The sequence below is a fragment of the Tachyglossus aculeatus genome, chromosome 22 (assembly GCF_015852505.1).
Source record: "Tachyglossus aculeatus isolate mTacAcu1 chromosome 22, mTacAcu1.pri, whole genome shotgun sequence".
Classification (NCBI taxonomy): Eukaryota; Metazoa; Chordata; class Mammalia; order Monotremata; family Tachyglossidae; genus Tachyglossus; species Tachyglossus aculeatus.
Window position 1 is genome coordinate 37,449,822 of NC_052087.1, and position 19,204 is coordinate 37,469,025.

At 55.6% G+C, this 19,204-nt stretch overlaps 1 protein-coding gene across 1 annotated transcript in view; it reads right to left on the reverse strand.

The window, feature by feature from the left end:
- Positions 1–19,204, reverse strand: part of MTA2 (metastasis associated 1 family member 2) — a 33,424-nt gene that overhangs the window by 11,314 nt on the left and 2,906 nt on the right. The window contains exons 2-15 of the mRNA XM_038765062.1: positions 13,282–13,349; positions 12,838–12,931; positions 8,559–8,676; positions 8,339–8,402; positions 8,075–8,192; positions 7,777–7,879; positions 7,531–7,630; positions 6,785–6,973; positions 6,618–6,692; positions 6,455–6,513; positions 6,280–6,377; positions 6,037–6,176; positions 5,724–5,952; positions 1,540–1,629 (exon numbers count right to left, since the gene is read on the reverse strand). Coding sequence (XP_038620990.1) covers positions 1,540–1,629; positions 5,724–5,952; positions 6,037–6,176; positions 6,280–6,377; positions 6,455–6,513; positions 6,618–6,692; positions 6,785–6,973; positions 7,531–7,630; positions 7,777–7,879; positions 8,075–8,192; positions 8,339–8,402; positions 8,559–8,676; positions 12,838–12,931; positions 13,282–13,349 — 1,545 coding nt within the window. The remainder of the gene's footprint in view (positions 1–1,539; positions 1,630–5,723; positions 5,953–6,036; positions 6,177–6,279; positions 6,378–6,454; positions 6,514–6,617; positions 6,693–6,784; positions 6,974–7,530; positions 7,631–7,776; positions 7,880–8,074; positions 8,193–8,338; positions 8,403–8,558; positions 8,677–12,837; positions 12,932–13,281; positions 13,350–19,204) is intronic.

A 19,204-nucleotide genomic window follows, 5' to 3' on the forward strand; every position in this document is an offset into this window, starting at 1 on the left:
AGAGAAGCGAAGGGACTTGCCCAAAGTCACCCGGCTGGCAGTTGGCGGAGCCGGGATTTGAACCCACGACCCCTGACTCCCAACCCTGGGCTCTTTCCATTGAGCCACGCTGCTTCTCTAAAGTGACTTAATAATAATAATAATGGCACGTATTAAGCGCTTACTATGTGCAAAGCACTGTCCTAAGCGCTGCGGAGGGTACAAGGTGATCGGGTTGTCCCGCGGGGGGGGGGCTCCCAGTCTTCACCCCCATTTTCCAGATGAGGGAAGTGAGGCCGAGAGAAGCGAAGGGACTTGCCCAAAGTCACCCGGCTGGCAGTTGGCGGAGCCGGGATTCGAACCCATGACCTCTGACTCCCAACCCTGGGCTCTTTCCATTGAGCACGCTGCTTCTCTAAGGTGACTTAATAATAATAATAATGGCACGTATTAAGCGCTTACTACGTGCAAAGCACTGTCCTAAGCGCTGCGGAGGGTACAAGGTGATCGGGTTGTCCCGCGGGGCGGGGGGCTCCCAGTCTTCACCCCCATTTTCCAGATGAGGGAACTGAGGCCGAGAGAAGCGAAGGGACTTGCCCAAAGTCACCCGGCTGGCAGTTGGCGGAGCCGGGATTTGAACCCACGACCCCTGACTCCCAACCCTGGGCTCTTTCCATTGAGCACGCTGCTTCTCTAAGGTGACTTAATAATAATAATAATGGCACGTATTAAGCGCTTACTACGTGCAAAGCACTGTCCTAAGCGCTGCGGAGGGTACAAGGTGATCGGGTTGTCCCGCGGGGCGGGGGGCTCCCAGTCTTCACCCCCATTTTCCAGATGAGGGAACTGAGGCCCAGAGAAGTGAAGGGACTTGCCCAAAGTCACCCGGCTGGCAGTTGGCGGAGCCGGGATTTGAACCCACGACCCCTGACTCCCAACCCTGGGCTCTTTCCATTGAGCCACGCTGCTTCTCTAAAGTGACTTAATAATAATAATGGCACGTATTAAGCGCTTACTATATGCAAAGCACTTTCCTAAGCGCTGCGGAGGGTACAAGGTGATCGGGTTGTCCCGCGGGGCGGGGGGCTCCCAGTCTTCACCCCCATTTTCCAGATGAGGGAACTGAGGCCGAGGGAAGTGAAGGGACCCGGCTGGTAATTGGCGGAGCCGGGATTTGAACCCACGACCCCTGACTCCCAACCCTGGGCTCTTTCCACTGAGCCATGCTGCTTCTCTAAAGTGACTTAATAATAATAATAATGGCACGTATTAAGCGCTTACTGTGTGCAAAGCACTGTCCTAAGCGCTGCGGAGGGTACAAGGTGATCGGGTTGTCCCACAGGGGGCTCCCAGTCTTCACCCCCATTTTCCAGATGAGGGAACTGAGGCCGAGGGAAGTGAAGGGACCCGGCTGGTAATTGGCGGAGCCGGGATTTGAACCCACGACCTCTGACTCCAAAGCCCGGGCTCTTTGCACTGAGCCACGCTGCCATCGGGCGCTGGCCGTCGGACGGCCTCCCCTCCTCATTCCTCCCGCCCATTCCCCCTCGAACTCCGTACCCAGGTCCTTGACGATGGTTGCCAGGGGCAGCCGCACCAGGGGGTGAATCTTCAGAGGCGTCTTGGCGGCCTTGGGGAGTCGGATGGAGCCTGCGGGGGGAAACGGACGGCGTACGGTTGACGCAAGCGCTTAGTCCAGTGCTCTGCACACAGTAAGCGCTCAATAAATACGATTGATTGATTGACTGACTGATTCTTCCTCAGAGGAAGGCCTGACCCGGGCGAGGTGTTTCTCCCGTTCCTCAGTCCGTTCCTCCCGTGCCGCGTTCGCCCTCGGCCCCGATAGCGCTTCTAGACTGTAAGCCCACTGTTGGGTAGGGACCGTCTCTCTATGTTGCCAACTTGGACTTCCCAAGCGCTCAGTACAGTGCTCTGCACACAGTAAGCGCTCAATAAATACGATTGATTGATTAAAAGTCACTCCTCCTCCTCACCAATGACTCCCCGTTCAAAGACTTACTGAAGGCCCACCTCCTCCGAGACGCCTTCCCAGACTAAACCCCGCTTTTCCTCATCTCCCGCTCCCTTCTGCAGCCCCCGACTCATCACATCATCAATCGTATTTATTGAGCACTTGCTGTGTGCAGAGCACTGTACTACGCGCTTAGGAAGTACAAGTTGGCAACATATAGAGACAGTCCCTACCCAACAGTGGGCTCACAGTCTAAAAGCTCGCGCCCTGTGCTCACCCCCCACCCCCGGAACCAGCCTCGAGGCGCTTATAACAATAATGACGGTATTTGTTAAGCGCTTACTATGTGCCGAGCACTGTTATAAGCGCTGGGGTAAATATAAGGTCATCAGATTGTCCCCCGTGGGGCTCGCGGTCTCAGCCCCCATTTGACAGATGAGGTCACTGAGGCGCAGAGAATAATAATAATAATAATAATGGTATTTGTTAAGCGCTTACTATGTGCCGAGCACTGTTATAAGCGCTGGGGTAAATATAAGGTCATCAGATTGTCCCCCGTGGGGCTCGCGGGTCTCAGCCCCCATTTGACAGATGAGGTCACTGAGGCGCAGAGAATAATAATAATAATAATGGTATTTGTTAAGCGCTTACTATGTGCCGAGCACCGTTCTAAGCGCTGGGGAAAATTTAAGGTCATCAGATTGTCCCCCGTGGGGCTCGCGGTCTCAGCCCCCATTTGACAGATGGGGTCACTGAGGCGCAGAGAATAATAATAATAATAATGGTATTTGTTAAGCGCTTACTATGTGCCGAGCACCGTTCTAAGCGCTGGGGTAAATATAAGGTCATCAGATTGTTCCCCGTGGGGCTCGCGGTCTCAGCCCCCATTTGACAGACGAGGTCACTGAGGCGCAGAGAATAATAATAATAATAATAATGGTATTTGTTAAGCGCTTACTATGTGCCGAGCACTGTTATAAGCGCTGGGGTAAATATAAGGTCATCAGATTGTCCCCCGTGGGGCTCGCGGTCTCAGCCCCCATTTGACAGATGAGGTCACTGAGGCGCAGAGAATAATAATAATAATAATGGTATTTGTTAAGCGCTTACTATGTGCCGAGCACTGTTCTAAGCGCTGGGGGAAATATAAGGTCATCAGATTGTCCCCCATGGGGCTCGCGGTCTCGGCCCCCATTTGACAGATGGGGTCACTGAGGCGCAGAGAATAATAATAATAATAATGGTATTTGTTAAGCGCTTACTATGTGCCGAGCACCGTTCTAAGCGCTGGGGAAAATATAAGGTCATCAGATTGTCCCCCGTGGGGCTCGCGGTCTCAGCCCCCATTTGACAGACGAGGTCACTGAGGCGCAGAGAATAATAATAATAATAATGGTATTTGTTAAGCGCTTACTATGTGCCGAGCACTGTTCTAAGCACTGGGGTAAATATCAGATTGTCATCAGATTGTCCCCCGTGGGGCTCGCGCTCTCGGCCCCCATTTGACAGACGAGGTCACTGAGGCGCAGAGAATAATAATAATAATAATGGTATTTGTTAAGCGCTTACTATGTGCCGAGCACTGTTCTAAGCACTGGGGTAAATATCAGATTGTCATCAGATTGTCCCCCGTGGGGCTCGCGCTCTCGGCCCCCATTGGACAGATGAGGTCACTGAGGCACAGAAAATAATAATAATAATAATGGTATTTGTTAAGCGCTTACTATGTGCCGAGCACCGTTCTAAGCGCTGGGGGAAATATAAGGTCATCAGATTGTCCCCCGTGGGGCTCGCGGTCTCGGCCCCCATTTGACAGACGGGGTCACTGAGGCGCAGAGAATAATAATAATAATAATGGTATTTGTTAAGCGCTTACTATGTGCCGAGCACTGTTCTAAGCGCTGGGGGAAATATAAGGTCATCAGATTGTCCCCCATGGGGCTCGCGGTCTCGGCCCCCATTTGACAGATGGGGTCACTGAGGCGCAGAGAATAATAATAATAATAATGGTATTTGTTAAGCGCTTACTATGTGCCGAGCACCGTTCTAAGCGCTGGGGGAAATATAAGGTCATCAGATTGTCCCCCGTGGGGCTCGCGGTCTCGGCCCCCATTTGACAGACGGGGTCACTGAGGCGCAGAGAATAATAATAATAATAATGGTATTTGTTAAGCGCTTACTATGTGCAAAGCACTGTTCTAAGCACTGGGGAGGTTACAAGGTGATCAGTTAGTCCCACGGGGGGCTCACAGTCTTCACCCCCATTTTACAGATGAGGTGTAACATCTTGTTCTCTGTCTCCCCCTTAGACTGTGAGCCCGCTGTTGGGTAGGGACTGTCTCTATATGTTGCCAATTTGTACTTCCCAAGCGCTTAGTACAGTGCTCTGCACATAGTAAGCGCTCAATAAATACGATTGATGATGATGATGATGGGGCACGAAGAAGTGAAGTGACTTGCACCGGGTCACTCGGCAAACAAGTGGCGGAGCTGGGATTAGAACCCACAACTTCGACTCCCAAGCCCTTGCTAAACAGTGCTTTGCACACAGTAAGCGCTTAACAAATACCATCATTATTATAATTACTAGGCCGTGCGGCTCCTCACTTACGTATGCATCCGTCATTTTATTTTTATTGATGTCTGTCCCTCCTCCTCTAATAACAATGATGGCATTTATTAAGCGCTTACTATGTGCCAAGCACCGTTCTAAGCGCTGGGGAGGTTACAAGGTGATGAGGTGGTCCCACGGGGGGCTCACAGCCTTCATCCCCATTTTACAGACGAGGGAACTGAGGCCCAGAGAAGTGAGGTGACTTGCCCAAAGTCACACAGCTGACAGATGAGGTAACTGAGGCCCAGAGAAGTGAAGCGCCTTGCCCAAAGTCACGCAGCTGACAGTTGGCCGAGCCGGGATTTGAGCATGGGCTTTGGAGTCGGAGGTCACGGGTTCAAATCCCAATTATAAGCTGTGTGACTTTGGGCAGGCCACTTCACTTCTCTGTGCCTCATCTGGAAAATGGGGATGAAGACGGTGAGCCCCCCCGTGGGACAACCCGATCACCTTGTAACCTCCCCAGCGCTTAGAACAGTGCTTTGCACATAGTAAGCGCTTAATAAATGCCATTTAAAAAAAAAACCGTGACCTCTGACTCCAAAGCCCGGGCTTTTCCCACCGAGCCACGCTGCTCTCGACTGTGAGTTCACTGTGGGCAGGGAATAATAATAATAATAATGGCATTTATTAAGCGCTTACTATGTGCCAAGCACTGCTCTAAGCGCTGGAGAGGTTACAAGGTGAGCAGGTTGTCCCACGGGGGGGCTCCCAGTCTCCATCCCCATTTTCCAGATGAGGTAACTGAGGCCCAGAGACGTGAAGCGACTTGCCCAAAGTCCCCCGGCTGACAAGTGGCGGAGCCGCGATTCCACCCCCTCCGACTCCAAAGCCCGGGCTCTTCCCACCGAGCCACGCTGCTTCTCCTGATTCCAACAGGGATGTCCCTGTTTATTCATCGTCCATCGTATTTACTGAGCGCTTCCTATGTGCGGAGCACTGTACTAAGCGCTTATTGATGGTTTTTGATCGATACTGTTTATTGATGTAGTATACTTTCCCCAGCGCTTAGTACGGTGCTTCTGCACCCAGCAGGCGCCTTGACGGACGAGACCGGTCGAAGGAAGCTGTGTGAGCTTCCTCCCCGCATCCTAGGCCGCTCCCGGGCTTGTCCGCGCCCCGGCCCTCTCCCCCCGCGGCGTCTCCCTGCCCCCTCACACTCGGCCTTGATGGCGTTGGCGTTGATGGGGGCGTAGGGGCGGCGGGCCGCCCTGCGGGGCTGCAGCAGGTCCCTGCACATGCGCCGAGCCAGGCGGGTCAGCTTGGTGGTCTGCAGCAGGAACGTCTGCCGGTTCTTGGCCAGGAGCTTGGCCCGGTTGGCGCTGGTCGTGTAGGGCGAGAGGCTCTGGGCCTCGGGTCGCGACAGGTGGCCCCTCGAATGAGGCTCCTGGAGGGACGGCGGGGGGACAGGGGTCGGCCCACGGCCCCGCCGGCTCCTCCCCGAGCCCCCCGCCCGCGGCCGGCTGCTTACCGTGGCGGCCCGGGCCGCTCCCTCCAGCTGCGTGGGCGTCTTCAGCCCCCCGTACTTCTTCCAGTAGATCCAACAGGAAGCGCAGAGCCGGCACTGCATGTTGGGCGGGCCCCACGCGTACCACTGCGCCGACTGGGTGGCTGCCGCGGGGAGGATGGAGAGATCGGCGGGGTCGTCGGACCCCCCCCCCGGGGGTCGGCCGCCCCTCGCCCCCCTTCCTCCCGGCTAATCCCTCCAACTCACTGTGGCAGCTCTCGCAAGTCAACCCCTTCTGGAATCCCGCCCCGTTCATGCCCGGTTTGGACCCCACGGAGATGATCTGGTTCGGGTTCGGCTTGGTGCTGTCGGGGGGAGAGAGGTTGGGTCAAGCGGGCCCCTCGGCGCCCCGGCCCCTCCCCGAAACGCCGTCCGCACTCACTAGGTCGGGATGTAGACCTGCTTCAGTTTGCTGTCGGCTTCGGCGGCCTTCAACCTTTTCTGCGGGGAGGGAGTCGCGGGCTGAGCGGGCGGCTCGGCGGCCGGCGGGCCATCTATGCGTCCCCAGCCGGGCCCTTCCTCCCCGCTTCCCCCGCCGGGCTTACCTGCTGGATGTACCGGTCGGTGGTCTTCCACATGTAATAAAACTGGACGATGCTGGCCAGGGACTTCCAGGGAAGCTGAGGCGGGCGCAGGCGACAAAACACCCCGTGAACTCGATTCTCCGCCCCGGCCCCGCCTGCCTTCCCCGATTCCCGCCGCCCCCACTCACAAAGTCCTGGCGGATGTCGTTGAAGTCCTTGCCGTACTTCTCCAGCGCTTCCTCGAAGAGCATGGCCTCCGAGGCCGACCACTCTTCCATCTCGTCGCGGCACAGGACGGGGCCTCCCTGGGGCACCAGGGTGGACATGGCCTTGGCCAGGTCGTACCCGTTGCGCTGCAGCGTGTCCATCGCGTGAAACTAGGCGAGGAGGCGCGGACGCCTTAGCCGTTCGGCGCCGCCCCTCCCTCCCCTCACCCCATCCAACCCCCTCGCGGGCAGGGGACCTGTCGGCTGACCCCGTACCGCGTCCTCAGTACGGTGTCCGCGGAGAGCGGGCGCTCGATGAATACCATCATCCGCCCACCGAGCCCTCCCCGGCCCGTCAAAGCCCCCCAGGCCCGCCCTTCCATCCAACGGAGGCTACCAGACTGAGCCCCTTCCTTCCTCTCCCCCTCGTCCCCCTCTCCATCCCCCCCATCTTACCTCCTTCCCTTCCCCACAGCACCTGTATATATGTTTGTACGTATTTGTTACTCTATTTATTTATTTATTTTACTTGTACATATCTATTCTATTTATTTCATTTTGTTAGTATGTTTGGTTTTGTTCTCTGTCTCCCCCTTTTAGACTGTGAGCCCACTGGTGGGTAGGGACTGTCCCTAGATGTTGCCAACTTGTACTCCCAAGCGCTTAGTACAGTGCTCTGCACACAGTAAGCGCTCAATAAATACGATTGATGAAGATGAGGATGATACCAGAGTGATGTCTCGGGAGGCGGCGGCCGCGCTCATGTGCAGACTGGGTTGGCGGATGGAGCTGCTGCAGTCCAGCGCCCGGGCAAAGGTTCCCACGGCTCTGAGGCGGACGGAGAGACGGAGAGAAGGGGATGAGCCGGGGAGAAACGGGGCTGAGCCAAGGGAAGGGAAGGTGAAAAGCCCGGAGGAAGCGGTCCGTCCCACCTGCCGCCCACCCCGCCCCCGGCTCCTCCACCCGTCCCTCACCGGGCCACGACGAGGAACTGATCGATCTGCCGGTCCGTCAGCGGGTTGTCTGGATCCCAGACCTTCATCTCCATCTTCTGCTGGTTGCGGTTGTCGGACTCACCTGAGGTAGCCGGGGAAGGAGAGCGAGAGCCCTGGCACCTCCTCCTTTCCCTCGGAAGCACGTCTCCCCCCCCACCCTCCCGGCTTCTCCGGGACTCCGATCTCGCCTCCCTCCGGATCCGGCTCCATCGCTCCCTTTCGGGATCTTGGGCGATCGGTCCCCGCTCCCTCCCCGTCGGCCTTCCGGCTCCCTCACCCTCGGCCAATCGATCCGGGATCTCGGCCTGGTACTTGCAGCCCACGCGGATCTCCCCCTGGTCCGCCAGAAGGGTCTTCTGCACCGGGTCGAACACCAAGGAGTAGAAGAAGCAGTCCTGGGTGGGAAGGAGGGAGGGGAGGGATCGGGAGCCGTCCCCCGTCGGATGGCCCGGTCCTCTCGGGACGGGGACTGGGCCGTCTCCCCTCGGCGATCCGGGGTCCGAGGCTCCCCGCCCCTTCCCCGGTTCATCCTCGTCCTCACCTCCTTCTCCAGATACTGGCTCAGGATGTCCGTCTCATTCAGAAGGGTCACGCTGCACTTCCCCCTGCGGGACGACGCCAGGAGGCTCGGCATCACCCACCCGCTGCCCTCCGGCCCCCCGAAGCCCCCGCGATCCCTCCGGGCACCACCCCCGGCCCCGTCCGGACGCCTCCACGGGTCCCGGAGCGGGGGAAGCCGGGACCGATCCTCGGCCCCGCACCGTATGTGGGTGGCCGGCAGAGATTCAAACTGGCGGGAGAGGAAGAGTTCCCGGTGCTTCAGCTGGTGCCTCTGCTGCTCCGACACTCCCGGCTGCTTCGACTCCTCTTCGAATTCCCCTGGGAAGCGAGAAGAGCGTCAGTCGTCTCCCATCCCACACATACCGCTCTCGGCCCCGGCCCTCTCCCTCTGGCCTCTCCCTCGGCTTCCGATCGTCTCTAGATGTTGCCAACTTGGACTTCCCAAGCGCTTAGTACAGTGCTCTGCACACAGTAAGCGCTCAATAAATACGATTGATTGATGGATTGATCTCCCACCCCGACCCCCTCAATGGGATTCGGCCGGCTCGCCCACCTCATACCCAAGTCTGGTCGCGGCCTCCGCGCCCCAGCATCGGACCAAAGGCTCTCGGGGGAAAAAGACAGCTTACGGCCCCTTCCCCGGATCCCACCTGCCGATCACAACCGCCTCTGAACGCTTCCCCCAACGGGGAAGGAACAAAATACCCCTTTGGCCCTCCGGCTAACTGATTAGAGGGAAGGGCTCCAGGAAGTCATAAGAGGTGTCGCGCCTTCCTTCCTTCCTTCCTTCAATCGTATTTATGGAGCGGTTACTGTGTGCCGAGCACCGTACTAAGCGCTGGCACTGTGGTTCAGTGGAAAGCGCCCCGGCTTTGGAGTCAGAGGCCATGGGTTCAAATCCCGGCTCTGCCAGTTGCCGGCTGGGTGGCTTCTCTGGGCCTCAGTGACCTCATCTGGAAAATGGTGAGCCCCCCGTGGGACCACCCGATCACCTTGTAACCTCCCCAGCACTTAGAACAGCACTTTGCACATAGTAAGCGCTGAACAAAAGCCATTATTATTATTATTACAAGTCGACAACCGAGCTCCACATCCCCATTCTCCGCAATGCCACCTGCAAACTGACAGGCGTCACTCGGGTCTGGAGCCTGCGGGCCTGTCTACCCGCGACTCCTCTTCCTCCCGGGAGACCCGGGCATCCCGAGGGGAGCCGGGAGAAAAGAAAGGGGAAACCGGGATGGGCGCCAACCCTAGGGAGAGCAAGCGCTTAGTCCAGCGCTCTGCACACAGTAAGCGCTCAATAAATACGATTGATGGGAGGGCAGCTGGGGCTCGCTGGCCCACTGTTCCCAACCGCCAAGTTGGGGTGGGGGGAGAGAGGCGGGGGGGGGGGGGGTCTGCTGACTCTGCCCCGGCTGCCAGTTCGCACAGGAAACCCTGTCCACACAAGCCCACACCCCCCGGCGCCCGACAGCCAAGGTGGGAAACCCCCCTGGAGGACCGGACGGCGGGCTCCCCATTAACCCCTCAATACCCAGCCTTCCTTCCAAGAAACTAAGGGGACCGACAGGCAGGAAGCACGGGGTGGGGCGGGGGGGGGACGGTCAACAAGGGAAGAGTGGGAAAAACAGGGAGGGAAGAGAGGAAGTGGAGGAGGAAAGGGGACGGAGATGGAAGGAAAAAAGAAGAGCACAAGAGAGCCCCTCCCCATCCCCCCCACCTTACCTTCTTCCCCTCCCCACGGCACCTGCGTATATGTTTGTACAGATTTATTACTCTATTTACTTGTACATATTTGCTATTCTATTTATTTTATTTTGTCAATGTGTTTCGTTTTGTTGTCTGTCTCCCCCTTCTAGACTGTGAGCAGAAGAGCTCACAGCCCTACCTCCTTCCCCTCCCCAAGGCACCTGCATGTACGTTTGTACAGATTTATTACTCTATTTACTTGTACATATTTGCTATTCTATTTATTTTGTCAATGTGTTTCGTTTTGTTGTCTGTCTCCCCCTTCTAGACTGTGAGCAGAAGAACACAACAGAGTCCCTCCCCAATCCCCCCGCCCTACCTCCTTCCCCTCCCCAAGGCACCTGCGTATATGTTTGTACAGATTTATTACTCTATTTACTTGCACATATTTGCTATTCTATTTATTTTATTTTGTCAATGTTTCGTTTTGTTGTCTGTCTCCCCCTTCTAGACTGTGAGCAGAAGAGCTCACAGCCCTACCTCCTTCCCCTCCCCACGTCACCTGCATGTACGTTTGTACAGATTTATTACTCTATTTACTTGTACATATTTGCTATTCTATTTATTTTATTTTGTCAATGCGTTTCGTTTTGTTGTCTGTCTCCCCCTTCTAGACTGTGAGCAGAAGAGCTCACAGCCCTACCTCCTTCCCCTCCCCAAGGCACCTGCATGTACATTTGTACAGATTTATTACTCTATTTACTTGTACATATTTGCTATTCTATTTATTTTATTTTGTCAATATGTTTCGTTTTGTTGTCTGTCTCCCCCTTCTAGACTGTGAGCAGAAGAGCACAAGAGAGTCCCTCCCCAATCCCCCCGCCCTACCTCCTTCCCCTCCCCATGGCACCTGCATGTATGTTTGTACAGATTTATTACTCTATTTACTTGTACATATTTGCTATTCTATTTATTTTATTTTGTCAATATGTTTCGTTTTGTTGTCTGTCTCCCCCTTCTAAACTGTGAGCAGAAGAGCACAAGAGTCCCTCCCCATCCCCCCCACCCTACCTTCTTCCCCTCCCCACGTCACCTGCATGTACGTTTGTACAGATTTATTACTCTATTTACTTGTACATGCTTGCTATTCTATTTATTTTATTTTGTTAATATGTTTCGTTTTGTTGTCTGTCTCCCCCTTCTAGACTGTGAGCAGAAGAGCCCAAGAGAGTCCCTCCCCATCCCCCCCAGCCCTACCTCCTTCCCCTCCCCACGTCACCTGCATGTACGTTTGTACAGATTTATTACTCTACTTACTTGTACATATTTGCTATTCTATTTATTTTATTTTGTCAATATGTTTCGTTTTGTTGTCTGTCTCCCCCTTCTAGACTGTAAGCCTGCCGTTGAGTAGGGACCGGCTCTGTATCAATCAATCAATCGTATTTATTGAGCGCTTACTGTGTGCAGAGCACTGGACTAAGCGCTTGGGAAGTACAAGTTGGCAACATATAGAGACAGTCCCTACCCAACAGTGGGCTCACAGTCTAAAAGGGGGAGACAGAGAACAAAACCAAATGTACTAACAAATTAAAATAAATAGAACAGATATGTACAAGTAAAATAAATAAATAAATAGAGTAATAAATACGTACAAACATATTTACAGGATACATATACAGGTTATATACGGAATACAGAGTACATATACTCTGTATGTTGCCGACTTGCACTACTTTTTTTTTTAAATGGCACTTATTAAGCGCTTACTATGTGCAAAGCACTGTTCGAAGTGCTGGGGAGTCTACAAGGTGATCGGGTTGTCCCACGGGGAGGGCTCCCAGTCTTCGTCCCCATTTTCCAGATGAGGGAACTGAGGCGCAGAGAAGGGAAGCGACTTGCCCCAAGTCACCCAGCCGACAAGTGGCGAGGCTGGGGCTTGAACCCGTGACCTCTGACTCCAAAGCCCCGGCTCTTTCCCCTGCATGGCTGCTCCTCTTCCCAGGCGCTTAGTACAGTGCTCTGCACCCAGTGAGCGCTCAATAAACACGACTGAATGAAGGGATGAGTACTTTGCTTCCACTTCTTATCGTCCCCAGGCTCTGGCATCCCTCGCCCGAAGCTTCAGAGCCCCCGACGGGTCCCAGTTCGGGTCTCCGCAAACTTTCAAGGTCCCTCCCTCTCCCCGCCTCGGGGCAGTCGACACCGCCACCCTCCTCGGCTCCTCCGGCCCTTTGGTGGCGTGGCTCGGTGGAAAAGAGCCCGGGCTTTGGAGGCAGAGGTCGCGGGTTCAAATCCCGGCTCTGCCAGCTGTCAGCTGTGTGAGTTTGGGCAAGTCGCTTCTCTGGGCCTCCGTGACCTCATCTGGAAAATGGGGGGGTGAAGACCGGGAGCCCCATGTGGGGCAGCCTGATCACCTTGTATCCTCCCCGGCGCTTAGAGCAGTGCTTTGCACATAGTAAGCGCATTATTATTATTATTATTATCCCTTCCTCCGTCGACTTCCCTCCCCTTTTGGCTCCTCCCAGAGTCTCCCCCACTGCATCCCGGCTTTATCCATCCCTTCTTCCCGCCCTGACGTGGGAGCACAGGCCCCGGCCCCTCTACAAACACTCCCCCCATCCCGAAACACACACTGATACACACACACACACCCCCACCCCAAAATACACACTGATACACACACACACCCCCGCCTTGGGCCTGGGCCGAGGAAAAACACCTGCAGGAACCTGCCCGGGCCCAAGGACGGGTGGGGAAGGGGCAGAGCGCGGCGGCGTTGGGACTCACGGGCGTTGCTGTCCGCCAGGCTGTTGAGGCTGCTGGAGATGTCCCTGCGGCGGAAGAGGCAGACCACCTTGGCCTCCACGTTCCCATTGGCGGTCTAGGAAGAGGAGGACGGAATGGGAGACTACAGACCTGACACCCTACAGACGCCCGCGCGGCAAATTACCACCTATCCGACGCGGGAGCCGAGGCGAGACGGGCCTCGTTATCCCCCGTCTCCCCGCGCCGAGGACTCGGGAAGCTCGCCGCTTCGGGGCCGGGCCTGGAGGAAGCCGTCCAGGTGATCCCGGAGGGGGACGGAAAAGAGAGGGGACCGCCGAGAGGCCGGAGGCGACCTTGTAACCTCCCCAGCGCTTTGCACATAGTAAGCGCGCAATAAAAGCCACTATTATTATCATTTAAAGGACGGGAGAAAGGAGGCCGGCCCAAGGGAGGGCCCTCTCTCACCTTGTTGAGCTCTTCGATCCGTCTCACCAGGTAAGGGTTGCTGGAGGAGTTCTCGAAATAGACGTAATCTGCAAGAGGGAACAGTCGGGAGGTCAGGAGACGGGAGGGCCGAGCCCCAGACGTGGGGGAAAAGGGGAGGTGGGACTGTGAGCCCACTGTTGGGTTGGGACTGTCTCTCTACGTTGCCAATTTGTACTTCCCAAGCACTTGGTACAGTGCTCTGCACATAGTAAGCGCTCAATAAATCATCATCATCATCAATCGTATTTATTGAGCGCTTACCATGTGCAGAGCACTGGACTAAGCGCTTGGGAAGGACAAATTGGCAACATCTAGAGACGGTCCCTACCCACCAGTGGGCTCACAGTCTAAAAGGGGGAGACGGAGAACAAAACCAAATGTACTAACAAAATAAAATAAATAGGATATGTACAAACAAAATAAATAAATAAATAAATAGAGTAAAAAATATGTACAAACATATATACATATATACAGGTGCTGTGGGGAAGGGAAGGAGGTAAGATGGGGGGGGATGGAGAGGGGGACGAGGGGGAGAGGAAGGAAGGGGCTCAGTCTGGGAAGGCCTCCTGGAGGAGAAATAAATAAAGACGATTGATGACGATGATGATGATGGCGCCGGAAGGCGGGGGTCTGGAAAACGCTTAGGACGGTGCTTAAGCGCTTAAGAAGCACCGCAGTTTTTATTACGAGGAAATAAGCTCGTCAAACGGTCGGTGGGGAGAGGCAGGAGGTGAAAAAGAGGAGACAAAACAGAAGACACTCGCCGAGGAGCTGCGAGACCTACTGGCTAGAGCACGGGCCTGGGCATCAGGACCCGGGTTCTAATCCTGACTCTGCCCCTTGTGTGCTGTGCGCCCGTTGTGGGCAGGGAGCGTGTCTACCAACTCTGTTCTATTATTCATTCAGTCGTCTTTATTGAGCGCTTACTGTGTGCAGAGCACCGGACTAAGCGCTTGGGAAGTCCAAGTTGGCGACATATAGAGACGGTCCCTCCCCAACAACGGGCTCACAGCCTAGAAGAAAACCCGAGCGCTCGGTTCAGTGCTCCGCCACGGTAAGCGCTCAATAAATACGACGCGCGGACTGACCTCGGGAAAGTCACTTCATTTTTCAGCCCCTCGTTTACCTCATCCGTGAAATGGGGGGGTTGAGACCGTTTTGCCCCACGTGGGACAAGGGACCGCGTCCAACCTGATTAGCTTGGGTGTACCCCCTCGCTTGGTACGGAGTAAGGGCTTAAGTTCCGTAAAGAAGGGACGGAAAAGGACGGAAGGCGTCGCGATGAGGGCCAAAAAGGAACAAAATAAAAACCTCCCGAGAGTTGGAACGGGAGCCGGGAGAGAGGAGTGAATGTACGCAGGAAGGCGGCGGGAGAGAAAGAGGAGAAGAGCTCCGTGGCGGCGTCTACAAAGGTCAAAGTGGACTCCCCGGGCTGGGAAACGGCGTTCCGGGGGCAGAAGGAAGGGAAAGCTCTATTTAAATCCGCTTCCTGCCTCCCGGAAAACCGGGGTCCAGCTCTTTCTCCCCATCGCCCGGCCCTGGGAGCTCACATTCCCTGAAGAGATTGATTCCAGGCGGTAGGAGCGGTAGTATTTATTGAGCGCCCACTCGGAAAGTACGGCATACAGGAGCAACGTGTTCCCTCCCTACAGGGAGCTCACACTCTAAACAGAACAGACATTTATATTTTCAACTAGGGTGATCAAAATAAATACTTGAGCAGGAGTGAGTGCTGAGGACGAGTATAAATCAGCGTAAAGGGGTTGGAATTGAGTGCTGGAATTAAGCGGCTCAGTGGGCTTGGAGGTGATTAATACTAATACTAATGATGGCATTTATTAGCCCCACGGGGGACAAGGGACCGCGTCCAACCTGATTAGCTTCGTGCAAAGCACTGTTCGAAGCGCTGGGGAGGTGACAAGGTGATCGGGCGGTCCCACGGGGGGCTCCCAGTCTTCACCCCCATCTTCCAGATGAGGGAACTGAGGCCCAGAGAAGTGGACTCGCCCAAAGTCACCCAGCCGGCAACCGGCGGAGCCTGGATTTGAACCCACAACCTCTGACTCTTTCCACTGAGCCACGCTGCTTTGCTCGAGAGGGGAAGGCTTGGAGGCAGCGGGATTTTAGGAGGGGGGACTCTCCCCAGCATTCAGTACAGCGTCCTGCGCCCGGGAGGCCCTCCGGAAAGGGGACTGACCGACGCCGAGCCCGAGAAGATCCCTCTAGACTGTACGCTCGTTGTGGGCAGGGAACGTGTCTGTGATACTGAGCGTTCAGTACCTTGCTAAACACACGCTAAGCGCTCAATAAAGCCAACTGACTGAGTGATGTAGTGAACGCCAGTCCTCTCAGACCATTCTCCCGCATCCACAGCCCAGTCCCGACCGCTCCGCCCGAAACTCTTATCTCTCCGGGGGCTCCCTCGCCCCCGCTCACCCCCCTCCCGGCACCCAGACCCGCCACGTGCTCATACGGACACACGCTCACGGACCCACAACACCCGGTCACTCACAGACACGCACACCCCACACACGCACAGACACACATGGACACCCCCACACAGTCACTCACAGACAGGCACACCCCACACATTCATAGACACATGGGGACACCCACACACAGTCACACGGGGACTCACACATATACCAGCAGTCACGCAGAGAGACATACAAACACACACACACACACACACACACACACACAGAGTCAAAGACAGGCACACACACCACACACAGTCACAGGCTTTCACCACACATGCACACACAGAGACAGGCAGACAACCCCCCCACACACACACACACACAAACACACGCAGAGTCACTCAGAGACAGGCATACACCACACCCCCCCAGAGTCACTCCTCTCAGACAGGCACACACACTACACCCACAGGCACAGTCACTCGCAGACAAGCAAACACACAGGTGTGCACACGCACGCACACACACACACACACACACAAGTCACTCAGAGACAGGCACACCCCCCCCCCCAGTCACTCCTTCAGACAGGTACCCACACTACACCGGTATACACAGTCACTCGCAGACAAGCGCACACACACACACACACACACACAAACAGGCAGGCAGGCAGGCAGGGCACCACAGACTGTGATTCCGCCACCTCCACCAGGGTGCGCCCTTCGCCCCTGCTTGGGGGGCAGTGGTGAGGCCTCCTTCCTCACCCTCCTCCCTCACCCTCCTCCTCCTCCCTCTCCCTCCCTCCTCCTCCTTCTCCCTCCCTCCCCCTCCCTCCTCCTCCTTCTCCCTCTCTCCTCCTCCCTCTCCCTCCTCCTCCTCCTCCTCCTCCCTCACTCTCCCCCCTCTCCTCCTCCCTCACTCTCCCCCCTCCTCCTCCTCCCTCACTCTCCCCCCTCCTCCCTCACTCTCCCCCCTCCTCCTCCTCCCTCACTCTCCCTACTCCTCCTCCCCTCACTCTTCCTCCTTCTCCCTCACACTCCTTCCTCCTCCTCCCTCACTCTCCTTCCTCCTCCCTCTCCCTCCCTCCTCCTCCTCCCTCACTCTCCCCCCTCCTCCTCCTCCCTCCTCCTCCTTCTCCCTCTCTCCTCCTCCCTCTCCCTCCCTCCTCCTCCTCCCTCACTCTCCCCCCTCCTCCTCCTCCCTCACTCTCCCCCCCCTCCTCCTCCCTCACTCTCCCTCCTCCTCCTCCCTCACTCTCCCCCCCCTCCTCCCTCACTCTCCCTACTCCTCCTCCCCTCACTCTTCCTCCTTCTCCCTCACACTCCTTCCTCCTCCTCCCTCACACTCCTTCCTCCTCCTCCCTCACTCTCCTTCCTCCTCCCTCACTCTCCCCCATCCTCCTCCCTCTCCTCTTCCTCCTTCTCCTTCTTCCTCTTCCCTCCTCCTCCTCCTCCTTCACCCTCCCTTCTCCTCCCTCACTCTCCCTCCTCCTCCCCCCCATCTCCTCTTCCTCCCTCATTCATTCATTCACTCATTCCATCGTACATATGGGGCGCTTCCGCGTGCGGAGCACTGTACTAGGCGCTCGGGAAGTCCAAGTCGGCGACATCTAGAGCCGGTCCCTACCCAACGAGACGGGCTCCCAATCTAGAACGGGGGAGATGGACGGACGACAAAACAAAACCCTTCCTCCTCCTCTTCCTCCCTCATTCATTCATTCATTCACTCAATCATTTATTGAGCGCTTACAGTGTGCAGAGCACTGGACTAAGCACTTGGAAAGGACAAGTTGGCAACCTATACCCTCCTCCTCCTCCCTCATTCATCCATTCAATCGTATTTATTGAGCGCTTACAGTGTGCAGAGCACTGGACTAAGCGCTTCCTCCCTCATTCACTCCTTCATTCAACCATTGATTGAGCGCCTACAGTGTGCAGAGCACTGGACTAAGCGCTTGGAAAGGACAAGTGTGGAACCTATATCCTCCTTCTCCCTTTCCTCCCTCATTCATTCATTCAATCATTGAGCGCTTACAGTGTGCAAAGCACTGTACTGAGCGCTCGGGAAGGACAAGTTGGCAACCTATATCCTCCTCCTCCTCTTCCTCCTTCACCCATCCATTCAGTCGTATTTATTGAGCGCTTACAGTGCGCAGAGCACTATACTGAGCGCTTGGAAAGGACAAGTTGGCAACTTACATCCTCCCCCTCCTCTTCCTCCCTCATCCATCCATTCAATCGTATTTATTGAGCGCCTCCAGCGTGCAGAGCACTGGACTGAGCACTCGGGAAGGACAAGTTGGCCATCTATATCCTCCTCTTCCTCCCTCATTCATTCCTTCATTCAACCATTGATTGAGCGCCTACAGCGTGCAGAGCACTGGACTGAGCGCTTGGGAAGGACAAGTTGGCCACCTATATCCTCCTCCTCTTTCTCCCTCATTCATCCATTCAACCATTTTTTGATCGCTTAAAGTGTGCGGAGCACTGTACTGAGCGCTTGGAAAGGACAAGTTGGCAATCTATATCCTCCCCCTCCTCTCCCTCCCTCCTTCATTCATTCATCCACTCAACCATTTATTGATCGCTTACAGTGTGCGGAGCACTGTACTGAGCACTTGGAAAGGAAGTTGGCCACCTATATCCTCCCCCTCCTTCCTTCATTCATTCATTCCACCATTTATTGAGTGCCTACAGTGTGCAGAGCACTGGACTGAGCGCTCGGGAAGGACAAGTTGGCCACCCATATCCTCCTCCTCCTCCCTCATTCAACCATTTATTGAGCGCCTCCAGAGTGCAGAGCACTGGACTGAGTGCTCAGGAAGGACAAGTTGGCCACCTACATCCTCCTCCTCCTCTTCCTCCCTCGTTCATCCATTCAGCCACTTATTGAGCGCTTACAGCGCGCAGAGCACTGTACTGAGCGCTTGAAAAAGACAAGTTGGCAACCTGTAGCCTCCTCCTCCTCCCTCATTCACCCTTTCAACCATTTATTGAGCGCCTCCAGCGTGCAGAGCACTGGACTGAGCGCTCGGGAAGGACAAGTTGGCCACCTATATCCTCCTCCTCCTCCTCCCTCATTCAACCATTTATTGAGCGCCTCCAGCGTGCAGAGCACTGGACTGAGCGCTCGGGAAGGACAAGTTGGCAACCTACATCCTCCTCCTCCTCTTCCTCCCTCGTTCATCCATTCAGCCACTTATTGAGCACTTACAGCGTGCAGAGCACTGGACTGAGCGCTCGGGAAGGACAAGTTGGCCACCTATACCCTCCTAATCCTCCTCCCTCATTCAACCATTTATTGAGCGCCTCCAGCGTGCAGAGCACTGGACTGAGCGCTCGGGAAGGACAAGTTGTCCACCTACATCCTCCTCCTCCTCCTCCTCTTCCTCCCTCGTTCATCCATTCAGCCACTTATTGAGCGCTTACAGCGTGCACAGCACTGTGCTAAGCGCTCGAAAAAGACAAGTTGGCCAC